Below are 12,262 nucleotides of genomic sequence, written 5' to 3'. Positions count from 1 at the left end.
TTTCATAAATTTGGGTTAAAAAAAAACAAACCCCATTAATCTTGTCATCAAAATATTACTAAACACATATTGACAAGAAAACTTTTACTCAAATATATCGACCGGAAAACTTTCAAATCATATATATTTTGCCAGAAAACTTTTACTTCAATTACTTTGACCAAAAATATATTACTTCAATTATCTACATTGGTCAGAAAACTTTCAATTTATATATTTTGGCTTGAAAACAGTTATTTTATAATTTTGACAAGAAATTGTTTTGCGTTGAGGACGAGAACACGTGCATTTCATAATTTTTTGGGGGAAACACACACACACACACAGAGAGACACACACAAAACATTGATTTTATCATAGCAACAAATTTCTACTATACACATTTTGGTAAAAAAAAACCCTTACATTTCATACATTTTGGCTAGAAAAATTTAATTTCCTAAATTTTGACCCTAAAATTTTTATTTCACAGGTTTTTTGACTGATAATTTATATAACACATTTCGGGCTATGAAACTTTAACTTCACACATTTTGTCCTGAAAACCGCTACATCGTACATTTTAGCCAGAAAAATGTTACTTTATATACTTTAGCCAGAAAACTTTTATTGTACACATTTTTGCAAGCAAACTTTTAATTCATGTGTTTTACCCGGAAAACCGTTACTTCATACATTTTGACCAGAAAGATAACGTTTCATACATTATATGGAAGAAAATTTTCATTTCATCAATTTTGGCCAGGAAATTTATATTGTACACAATTTGGCCAGAAAAACTTTTGCTTTTACTTTACAATATTTTTTTTGCGGCCCAAAACTTTTACTTCACACATTAGAATAAAAAAAAAAAAAGCAACAACAAAAAGCTAGTTCATAAAATTTAGCTATAAACGTTATGTACATATATATTATTCAGATATAAAATATTACGCAATAAAATTTATCATGAAAACTTTCATTTCAAACATTTTGTTCAGAATATTTTTTCTCATACATTTTAGCGTGTACAGTCTTCATTTCATTAATTCTTTTTCATTATAAAACTAAATTTCATAGATTTTGAACAGAACAGTCTTATTTCATAAATTTTGACCAGAAAACTTAAACTCTAACTTTACAATTTTCTTGTCACGAAAATTTTACTTCACACGTAATTGGTTAGAAAACTTCCATTTTGGTGTTTTTGTCAGATCACTTTTGTTTCCTGTATTTTGCGAGAAAATTTTTACTCCACTCATTTTGGGTCGACGTCTAGCACTTTATTACCCTAATTTTATCTTTTGGGTTGGTTTTGGTTTTGGTTTACTAAACTACTAAGTAATTCAAGCGACCTTTGGAGCTATAACAGTGTAAAAGAGAGGGTTGCAATTCAAATGCAGGTTTGGTAAACTGTTTTTTCATTGGAAATAGTTCGAATCTTACACGTTTTGGTGAGATTTCTATTTCATATCCCTTATCTTATCTTTTGGGTGACATTGACCTTGGTTTTGGTTTTGATTTTGGTTTTGGTTTACTAAACTACGAAGTGATTCCATCGACTTTCGGAGCTAAAAGAGTGAAACAGAGAGGATTGAACTTCAACTGCAGGTTTTGAATAAACTCTTCCGAAACCATTTAGGTTTTGTAAGGAGTATTTTTTTTTGAAATAGGTTGAACTAGGCTTTGAACTGTCGTGTTCAAGGATAGCCCGCACGCCTGTAGTTGAGGTTATTTGGCCCCTGCCGGGGAGAAGAACAAAGGTTTACTCATAACCTTTGTGGGATCGACATTAATCATGTCATTGATAATTTTAGAAGGACGACTGAAAACGTTATACTTTAATGGTAACAAAATAAAATTGAAAATTATGGCAAAACTTTGGGTGTCGTATCCGACATCGCACCTCTACAACAATTGTAGGACATCTCTGCTTCTGTCTGTAATAATATAGGATCACCAGTCATATCTGCTATGTCTCTACTCTGTCGATGGTAATTCTGCAGGGTAAGTAGTCAGCACTTTGAAAATTCAAAACTTTCTGCCTTTGTCAAATCCTCGAGAAGGCCTCAAAAAGCGAAAGACATGGAAAAGTCTTTTATTTTGTAACGGTTTCAATAATTTATGATACAATACATTTACAGAAAAACTATTACTACACACGTTTTGTCAAAAAAAAAAGTTTCATTTACCTTATAAAGTTCTAGTAGAAAACATTTTATTTTCTCACATTTTGGTCAGAAAAAGTATACTTTACATCTTTTGGTCAGACAAATGTTACTTCGCAAAATTTTGCCTGGAAAATTTCGTTAATACAATTTATCCTGAAAACTTTTATTTCAGTGGTTTTGACGTTCCTACAATTTTGTCAAAAGAATATTCTAAATATATAATTTTTGACCCCCTAAAAAATTGTTTACTTCATATATTTGGCCAGAAAACATTCATACATTTTTGCTGGCAAACGTTCATACAATTTTTAACCAGAAAACTTTTACTTCACACATTTTGATTAGAAAATTAAATTTCATACAATTTTTTGATAGAATGACAATTTGGAGAGAATATGTATTCTGATCTCATAAGCGTTGGTCATAATATTATTATATTTTGGTCAGAAAACTTTTACTTTACACATTTGACCAGAAAAATTTAATTTCATACAATTTTTGACAGAAAATTTTCATTTCATAATTGGGTCAGAACATTATTACTTTTCACATTTTGATTGGAAAACGTCCATTTCAGACGATTTGGTTGGAAAATTATTGCTTCACATATTTTTGTTAGAAATAATACTTTATTCATAAACTTTATCAAGATACTACTACTACAAACATTTTGGTCTAAAAACATTTCATTGCATATATTTTGGATAGAAAGTATTCATTTCATACATTTTTACACGCATACTTTTATTTTATAAATTTTGGTCGAAAAATCTTTTACTTCACTCATTTTGACCACAAAACTTTTAATTTTTATTTATTTATTTTTTCACCAGACACTATTTCGATAAAAAAAAACTTTTGTTTCATACATTTTTGTCATACAGTTTGTATTTCATAAACTTTGACCTGAAAATGATTACTTCCCAAATGTTGGTAAGAAAACTTTAACTTCACATTTTTAGCCAACAATGTTTTACTTCAAATGTTTTGGTTAGATAAATTTTTGCTATCCGGTTTATATTTCATAAATTTTAGCTTAAAAAATCAATTACATCACACACATTTTGGCTTTGAAAAAAAATTAATTTCTTAGGTTCAATTGATATATTCTGTCCTGAAAACTTTTATTTAATAAATTTTGACCGTCTTGCAAATCGCCATTAGGTATTACTACGCATTTGACAGATGTTTTTGTATGATATTACACTACCGACTAAAAGACTGTACGTCTACGTCTTACACATTGGGTGTTAATGATCATTTGGGTTATCATCTTAGAAAAATATAGCAGCTGTTAGGACAGCGTTTCACTGGGATAAAATATATTATCTGCTCAGATCGATAAAATTTGAGGAAAAAACACCAGCTGTTATCTAAAAGTGTTGTGGTATCAAATATCTAAAAACTTCGACAATGTTACTGGAGAAGTACAGTAAATATAGTGTCAAACCTGAAAATGTGCGTTAAAAACATTCATGGTTTAATGTCATAAATAGAGATAATGTATACCTGGTTTATAAAATTTACTATTCCTACACAAAATTTTTGTTACATTTTCAATTAGGTTATGTCTTGGTATGATAACCATAATATAGGACATGAAGTGATGGAATTGTCTTTTCATTTTTTTTCATCAAAATCTATTTCACGAAGTGAGTAACTTGGCAAGGACATGTAATTGTATTAAGTAATTGATCAATCAATATTGTGTATTGTAATGATTGTTTTGTTTCTTTTATTTATTTCTTGCTGCGAAAAAAAATTCAAGTCCATGATACAAAACACGAAACCCGCCGCATGTTGAAAATAACGGGTACAAGTATTATATCAGACAAGAATATTTTTTATTAAAAAGCAGCCATGTTAAATAAGTCCTTGTGTTAAAAGTTGTTGGAGTTTTACAAAAGCTTTTGTCATCAATTCTTTTTAGTTTTGATTCAGATGTAAATTTTACATTAACCCAATCAAAATGTTTCCAAAAATGATATTGGGTAAAGAGAATATGACTGTAAAACATGATATTGGGTTTAACTCGTGTGGACACATGATCATTGCTTATCGGTCGTATTTCTATTTAATTGATCCTACGTGAAATTTCAATGAAAACATTCACCTCCTATTGCACCCATCTACAAGTCGTATTCACATAGTGAAGAGGCTTTAATTGGTCGATGGATAGATTGTTTAACTACCATACCAAAACGTCTTGATTTCGAATTCATGTTCTAATCTCTATACCGGAGGTTTCTACAATATCAACATTGTCTACGGGGATTGTATTAAGTGTATGACGTCATCTCATTTATTTTACCAGACCTAGACAAGAACGAGACCTACTTTAATTGCATTAAATAAAATTCTCCGTCGTCTTATTTTAAAAAATAAAGCAAATGGCATTTAAGACGGAAATTACAAACTACAAGACCCGCTTTAGAAAAATGACCCAAGAAAAAAAAAAAAAACAACACAACCATACATGATAATTCTTCCATCCCAGTACAGTAAATCACTGGAAAAACTACATAATTCTTTAAAATTGATTGTTTGAGACGACAAGGGTGATAGCAAACAGACACTTTGTTTCTAAATTCACCAATTAACCATGTGTCGATTTCATATGGTGATCCCTTTCGTTGATAAGTGGTAAGGCGTTTAACTATTAAACAAAACTTCTCATGATTAAATATGTATAGAGATATTACACCTATTTTAAGTCAGTTTGAACCTATGATTATTAAAAAAATATATCAACATTGATTACCGCGAGTAAAATTGTGCGTGACATCGTGTTATTTCGGACATTTTCGTATTTAAGATTCACAGACATCACCAAATCAGGACAATGCAACTACTAACGTGTCTGTGATTACGGTTTATTAAGTCCAGATCATAATTTGTTAATTCGAAAAATAGTCGTTTGGTATCATCGATTCTAATATCCGTTTTCAAAGAGAGGAGGGGAATACGAAGAAAGGGGATTTGACTGACATGGTATCTACTTTAATCTGTTTTTCTATTAACAATAATCTGAATCGAATAAAAGTGTTCATCATAATTTCAGTGTTGAGTTCACTTCTTGAAACGAAACGAATGTACTCGTATTTGTTACACCCTGCACTATCTTTGATTTATCTCTTCTTCGTTTGGTGGGTAAATTATCTTTACGGTCGCATCATTGGACACGCGTGATAATTATTTTTTAATGAAGATGTGTATATATCAAGATCTTTTTTAGTTAAATAATGGAATTTTTTTATTTTTTTGATGCTAGAAATTTTAAATTCATGATGCGATGGTAATGGCGAGGTGACACAAAATAAAATGAGATATTTAGAATGTAGTGTCCAATGAGGCGAGATAATCAAAATTACAGTCACAGTTACTTAAGTTGATAGTATAGTATTTTTTTTTCTATAACGTTTTCGCGAAGTCTTGTGATGAATGACTAAATAACTCGAACTAATTATTTAGAGCAGCTGTATTCCATTTATTGAATTAGACTGTAAAATATGAAGAAGGAGGGGGGTTACACTTGGAGATGATCGCTGTTAACTAATCATCGTTGTCAATTGGGTGATAACACGAACGGAATAAAGATGTACTATCGAAAAGTACTTTCAGCTTGATCCAACAGACCTAGCTACCTTATCATTGTGTTGTATGGATAGGGGAATAAAAACAACAAAACAAAACAAACAAACTCGAACCCACTCCTTTTGTGTGTAAAGCGAGAGCTCTACCAATTGATGTTCCCTTCTAGAGGTTAGGTAGCGCACTTTTATCCTATCGATCAGAAGACTGGTGATAATAATGTAACTGTATTACAAACCAGTATTTAAACGAGAGAGAACATCTAAAAAAAAAAAATAACAATAATAATTTTAAAAAGCAGTCAGAACGTAGGGTTTTGACTTTTAACGTAAAATAAACCACCAGGTGCAGTTGTAAGAAAGAAAACGAATACCAAGACTGTTTCTCACGATATTTAATCTTCGAGGTTGTTTGAAAACGGGTTTATCTAAATATAAACACGAGAGGGCGATAAAGCCTGTGAACTCTCAAGCAGGGAGGGTAAATGTGTTCCAGATGTGGGTGTGGAAACACGCTCAAAAGCTAATGAGATTTGTAGATATTTGCCATGGGAAAGTTTATAATAATTCTCTTTAAAAAAAAAATAGTTCTAAGTCCAGGAGTCAGACCTGGGAATTGAATAAACACTCCTTATACGATAGCGTGGTCCAGCGGCGTGGTCTTTGCTTCGTATCTTAAAGGTTTCAAGTTCGACTACCCGTTACGCTGCGTGGTATTTAACAAGTTACCTTGTTTTACCTCATTTTTACGGCGCTGAGCTGCGGCTGATGCCTTGGTTATGTCAGTCTTCATTTGGACTAGACACTAAAGACACATTTCCCATTGGGAATTAAGAAAGGGATATTCTATATTTAATCAATAACTATAAGTCATTAGACTCAGCTGCTCTGAATGACCTTGACCTATTTTTTTGCCGCGCTGCTGTGCGGCTGACGCCTGAGCTATTTGCCCTTTGACCTTTGAGGGAATCAATGGACTTTTAATTGATTAAATTAATAAGTCATTAGACTCAGGAGCAAGAAACCAATTTAAAAGAACAACGCGGCTCAGCGTTATAGTCCTTGGACTGTACTGCGTGACCTCAATTTGCGCTGCGGTGCTGCGGCGCGGCTGAACCAGTCGGAACCTAATAACATCGGGATAGGATCCTTTTAGCCGTTCAATCAGCTGTATAGCCCTATTATTACGCAATTAACCATTCGATACATAATCGACGGCAAATCGAACACTCAATAAACACACGCGCTCATCTTACTGATCAAAACAAACAATGCGTATTAACAGTTAACAAATAAGAAGAAGAAGAAAAAAAACCGTCCAAAGTATCAATCAAACGGAATGAGAACTAAACATTGGTATAAGAGATGATGACAACCAATCGGATACTAGATATTTGAACTTGTAGGTTTGAAAGAACCAATCAAATGATTTCAATAAGCATTAGTATCAGAAAACTAGGTCAAATACAATCTAATATCCAATAAGATAATTGTATATTTAATTAATAACTATGAGTCATTAGACTCAGGTGCATGAAACGGACGTATTATAAAGCATTTGACCATTCGATATATAATCGAACTCAAAATGGGAATTGAATAAACATTCAATAACAAATAATAACAATGAGTCGTTATAAATACATAATCAAACTAAAATCAATACATAATAGGTCTAAAAATATCGATTAGCAGGTAAAAAAACGATCACACCAATCCTCCACATCCATCTTTTAAATCTGGTTCTAGTCATTCAGCTCACTATATACTACTGCCGGGTGATAGCTGGGTCTTTATATGTAAATGGGTAAATAAGTGGACGAGTAGATACAATATGAGATGAACACAATAGATAGCTAGAAATATAGAAGGATATGAATAAGTAGATAATCAGTAGTTAAATAGATAGATAGATAGAAAGGTAGAAAGAAATGTTGAGTAGTAGTAGTTGTAGTAGTAGTAGTAGTAGTAGTAGTAGTAGTAGTAGTAGTAGTAGTAGTAGTAGTAGTAGTAGTAGTAGTAGTTGTTGTTGTTGTTGTTGTTGTTGTTGTTGTTAGAGTTCATAGTTCATAGGTTAAAGCATTCTTTTAGAGGTCAAAGGTTAAATTGCGATTTGGTCTTCACTCGGAAAGGTAAGGAAAGACTGAAAGATCAGTCTAAGGCTGCCAGATGGCCACGTGAATGGCCATTTATGGCCAAAATTGATCACACAGCGCACAGAGAATCGCATTTATCCTGTTAATTTTGATTTAATTCTTTTGATTCCTAAAACAATTTTTTTTCTTAGTCTTTTCGTATTTGTTAAATCAGAAACCTTTCGAAAACTCAAAGCAACAGACGAGTCAGGAAAGTATATAATCGATCCAAATGAGATATCAACGGTTCTTTCAAGTCATTACAAGACGATGTTTAAAAACGAAGACGAGGCGTCAATACACGTTTTTAAGTTATCTCCCCGCTCAACTCTATAACATCAAGGGAAGCAAAAATATGATTTGACAGCTTGAGAAACGACAAAGCCCCAGGAGACAATATATGGGATGCTATTAAAATATGGACCACGGTCACTCGCAGAACACATTGCCGACATATTTAATATTACATTTGGAAAAGACAAGCCCCTCAACATTAACGCGGGGTCATTGATTTCTATACAGAAACCCGAAAAGACAAAAGGGCCTCCAAAGGACTTAAGACCAATAACCATGGCGTACTAATATAGTAGGGCTATGGTTACAATACAACCAACCAGTGGCGTGGGGCCATTGGATCGAACGGTGCCAGGCACCGCACCAATCTTTTAAAACATCATTAACAGCATAATTTAATTAAAAATAAAACAGAGATTTTAACTCCACTGTTTTTCGCCAACTCGCCAACAACATACTGCCTTTTTAGTCTCCACCCTATACAAGATTCCGAGTCACGCACTGCGCCGACTCGTGTGTTGGTGACATCACCCCGCGAAGTAGTGACGAAATCAAACACCGTGGTGCAAAGCAATCCGAGCTCCAATTAATGCTATATCCATTAGTATCGCGACAGCTGATTGAGCGAGAAACTAGGTCGAATTATACTATCTTCAAATAGCGGAAAACCCTTCGACTTGTGCCAGGATCTGAGAGCTCCACCATTGGACTGGGGGGGGGGGGGGGGGGGGGGGGAATGCGCTAAATTAGGTTCAAAGTTCAAAAACGTTTATTTTAGGCAATTGCCAATGTAGGGTAACTTCGGCCATCCAAAATATTACATTAACTGTCAAAAACACTGATCATTGTCAAGTTTATTTGTAAGCAGCAAGAAAAAACATCATAAAACTTTAAAATATGACATATCAAACCCCCACCTCTTTTTCACGATTATTGAATAAAGTAATTCTTTGCAACGAAGCATTGTGGACGAATTTACCAACATTTTTCTTGCTTGCAGTGTCGAGTTGATGGTTACGTGTGTATGAGTGTTTATTTGTGTGTGTGTGTGTTGTGTGTGTGTTTGTGCGTGTGTATTTGTGTCAGTCAGAGAAAGAAACCGAAGACTGTTAACAGTTATACTTTTGGTGTGTTTTTAGATTTTTTAAGTACTTAAGTGGAGTGATTTTTTCTTTGTGATGCTTTAAGATCTGAATCTACCTTTTATTTGTGAAAAGAATAATTACAAAGACCTTTTTCATACGGAACTTGTATCTCAGTGTTGTGGCATGTTGTTTTCATGAATTATTTGTTTTTGTAAGTTTTGTCCACTCGTAGAAACCATCGACCCTCCCCCACCCTTCCATAAAAGAGAGTTTTTAATATGTCGTGCTCTCTCCTCTTAACCGTGTTCACTGTATTAGAATTTTTTTTAATCATGGCACCACCATATGCCGTCAATACGCCACGCCGCTGCAACCAACCTTTTTCTTTTTCAAAGTTCTTTTGTACATCATAAAATTTTAAGAAAATGAAGTTGTTGTAGAGCATGTTTTGCTAAAGAAATTATGTATCGCAAGAACTTGCTGCTATTGTGTTTGAGTGAGAAAAAATATATTTTGTGATAGTTGGGTGTGAAGTTTTGAGGAAAATCCTGAAAATGGCTGGTAACACCATGGTTAACACCATTCGAAAAACACTCTCCATAATAACTCTTAACAGGATACGACCACACATAGAAAGGTACTTATCACACAGCCAAAGTGGATTTCGTCAAGAAAGAAGCACCGCAGATGTTGTGTGGACGCATAGATGGCTGGCCGCGAAAACTCTATCCGAGAAAATGATATCACAATCACCGGGATAGACACGTCAGCGGCATTTGACACGATAGATCGCCATACTGTGCTAAATATATTGAAAACAACAATAAATGACGATGAAATTAGACTAGTGTGTTTCCTGCTCAGATCTGGGTAAACACCAACGTGAACGGAGCAACAACCCAAACACCGTTCTTAAGTAATATTGGAACACCTCAATGAGATAGTCTCCGGTTTTGTTCGTTATATACCTAGAACATGCTCTAAAGGAAGTGCGATCTGTTTTGCCTGTCCCTCAAAATGTAGTTGAATCCCACCTTCCACCAGAAATAGCATACGCAGACGATATTGACTTCATCACTAGACAAAATCTCAACGTAAAAGTCGTACAAGAAGCATTAGAGAAACAATCTTTTCGTAAACGCCGATAAAACAGACATTACGAAACTTGACAAAGACGATTAATGTTGGAAAAAGACAATAAGAGAAAAAAAAGGTGGGATCGTTAATATGAGACAAGGAAGACGTAGAAAGACGAAAACATCTGTCGGCAGCCGCTCTCAATCAGCTGACACACGTACGGCTGAGAAAGACTGAAAAGAAAAACAAGAATAAAGCTATATAAGAGCCTTGTTAAATCAGTACTTATTTACAACTGTGGAACATGGGCACTAACAAAAAGCGAAGAAGATAAACCGGATACCTTCCATCAGAAACAGCTCAGGAGAACTCTAAATTATATCCTACTCACTTAATTTCTTGTTATTATCTAAATATCCAATTCCCAAAATAAGTAATAAATCGCTGTACATAATATGCGAAGAAACCCCGCTATCGATTCAAATTTTGGAAACAAGATGGAGAGAAAGGAATATTCCAGCTAATAAGGCAATGGCGTTATTCCTTACACCAAGCGGACAAAACAAACACAAAGGCAGACCACAACAAGCATATAAATAAAGACATCAAGCGCCTCGATTACACATGGACTGAGATGCGAAAAGGATTTAGACCAGTGACACCTATAGAGCTAGATTTAGACCCATCGCATCAGACCGCCATCAGTGGAAAGAACTCCCTCAACAAGTCAGAGAAGCTGCCAAAGCGTCCCAGTCCGAAGATTAGGAGGCGATCGGCAATAAGCCGGTTAAATCATTCGTATTTGTTTAATCAAAATCGATGTTTTTAAGGGGGTCAGAATATTACTAGTGTTTGGCCATATAAGATTCTATTTAGTATTTAGCCACTTTTGAAGTCTAAATTAGCCACAATGAACTCTGGTCATCTGGCAGCCCTTTTTACCGAACTTTGTTTCGTAACGGGCAATGACCATAATAAATCTGAGAAAATTTAGGCTACTTGATAACACTCAAGAAAGTGTGTGATTGAGATATTTCATTTAGTTTGGACTGAAGAAAATAAAGTGTTCACCGCAATGGACACTTGTAGAATCCGACTTCGTTTAGCTTTCAGCATAACCGGTATTCTTGTTGGTTTCTCGGCAGGTGCTGTTTTCAGTGTTCATTATAAAAATTACAATGCTGGCCTTTGGGGATTTTGTTCTGGTAAGAAAAACGAGTATTTGGTAATTTTTAGTAGATTGTTTTACACCTAACCATAGTTACGCTACTTTGCTGTTTTTCATCCAAACTTTTTGGGATAAAAGTCCAGAAACGGTGCAAAATAAAGCAGGAATAACCTTACACAGCCTTGCCTTACACTTACATCATAACTGATTTTTAATTTTTAATTTATTAATTTTAAATTGTTAAACCGATTTTTTAATTATTTTAAAAACAATTTTTTTGAAGATTTTCATCAGTTTGTTAACATTCAAGATTCCCCTGACTCCACCTCCCCCCTCCCACCCACCCCACCCCACAGAGGACTATGACTATGATTTAATTTGAAAAAAACAAATTATGTTTTAGAGATAAAAAAGGGGCTAACAAACTCCGTGACTTACAAGTGAAAACTCCTAGGAATCCTTTTTTTTTTCGGTTATGGGAACCATGCAAAAACGTGTGAGCCATCTTTCCAACAATCAAGCTTGATTTGGTTTGGGTTTTTTTCCCCCGAGAACGTTAGTATGGATCCTTGAATCTCAAAGAGAATTCCTGAATTTTTATAATACAAGCTTTACTTGCACTTTTAAATATATTTGACCAAGACAAATGAAAAAAAAAAGAAAAACAGGAATAATCGTATAAGTAAATTGTGTCAGCAGATAAACAAAATAAAGATGCTGTGTTCAAAGTGTGTTGTAAATTTAAAAAGAGTATGAGGTCACA

General features: G+C 34.0%; 1 protein-coding gene across 1 annotated transcript in view; it reads left to right on the top strand.

Annotated features, from left to right (window-relative positions):
* Positions 1-10,875: 10,875 nt before the first annotated feature.
* The window catches only part of LOC144958403 (heme transporter hrg1-A-like), a gene marked incomplete in the record, with an annotated part of 6,327 nt that continues 4,940 nt past the window's right edge, over positions 10,876-12,262 (top strand). The window contains 1 exon segment of the mRNA XM_078890407.1: positions 10,876-11,536. Coding sequence (XP_078746533.1) covers positions 11,407-11,536 — 130 coding nt within the window.

Source organism: Berghia stephanieae, chromosome 12, assembly GCF_034508935.2.
Source record: "Berghia stephanieae isolate SIO BIC M18660-M18661 chromosome 12, UCSD_Bste_1.3, whole genome shotgun sequence".
Classification (NCBI taxonomy): domain Eukaryota; kingdom Metazoa; phylum Mollusca; class Gastropoda; order Nudibranchia; family Aeolidiidae; genus Berghia; species Berghia stephanieae.
The sequence above is the reverse complement of the archived record's forward strand: the minus strand, read 5'-3'. Positions and strand labels throughout refer to the sequence as shown.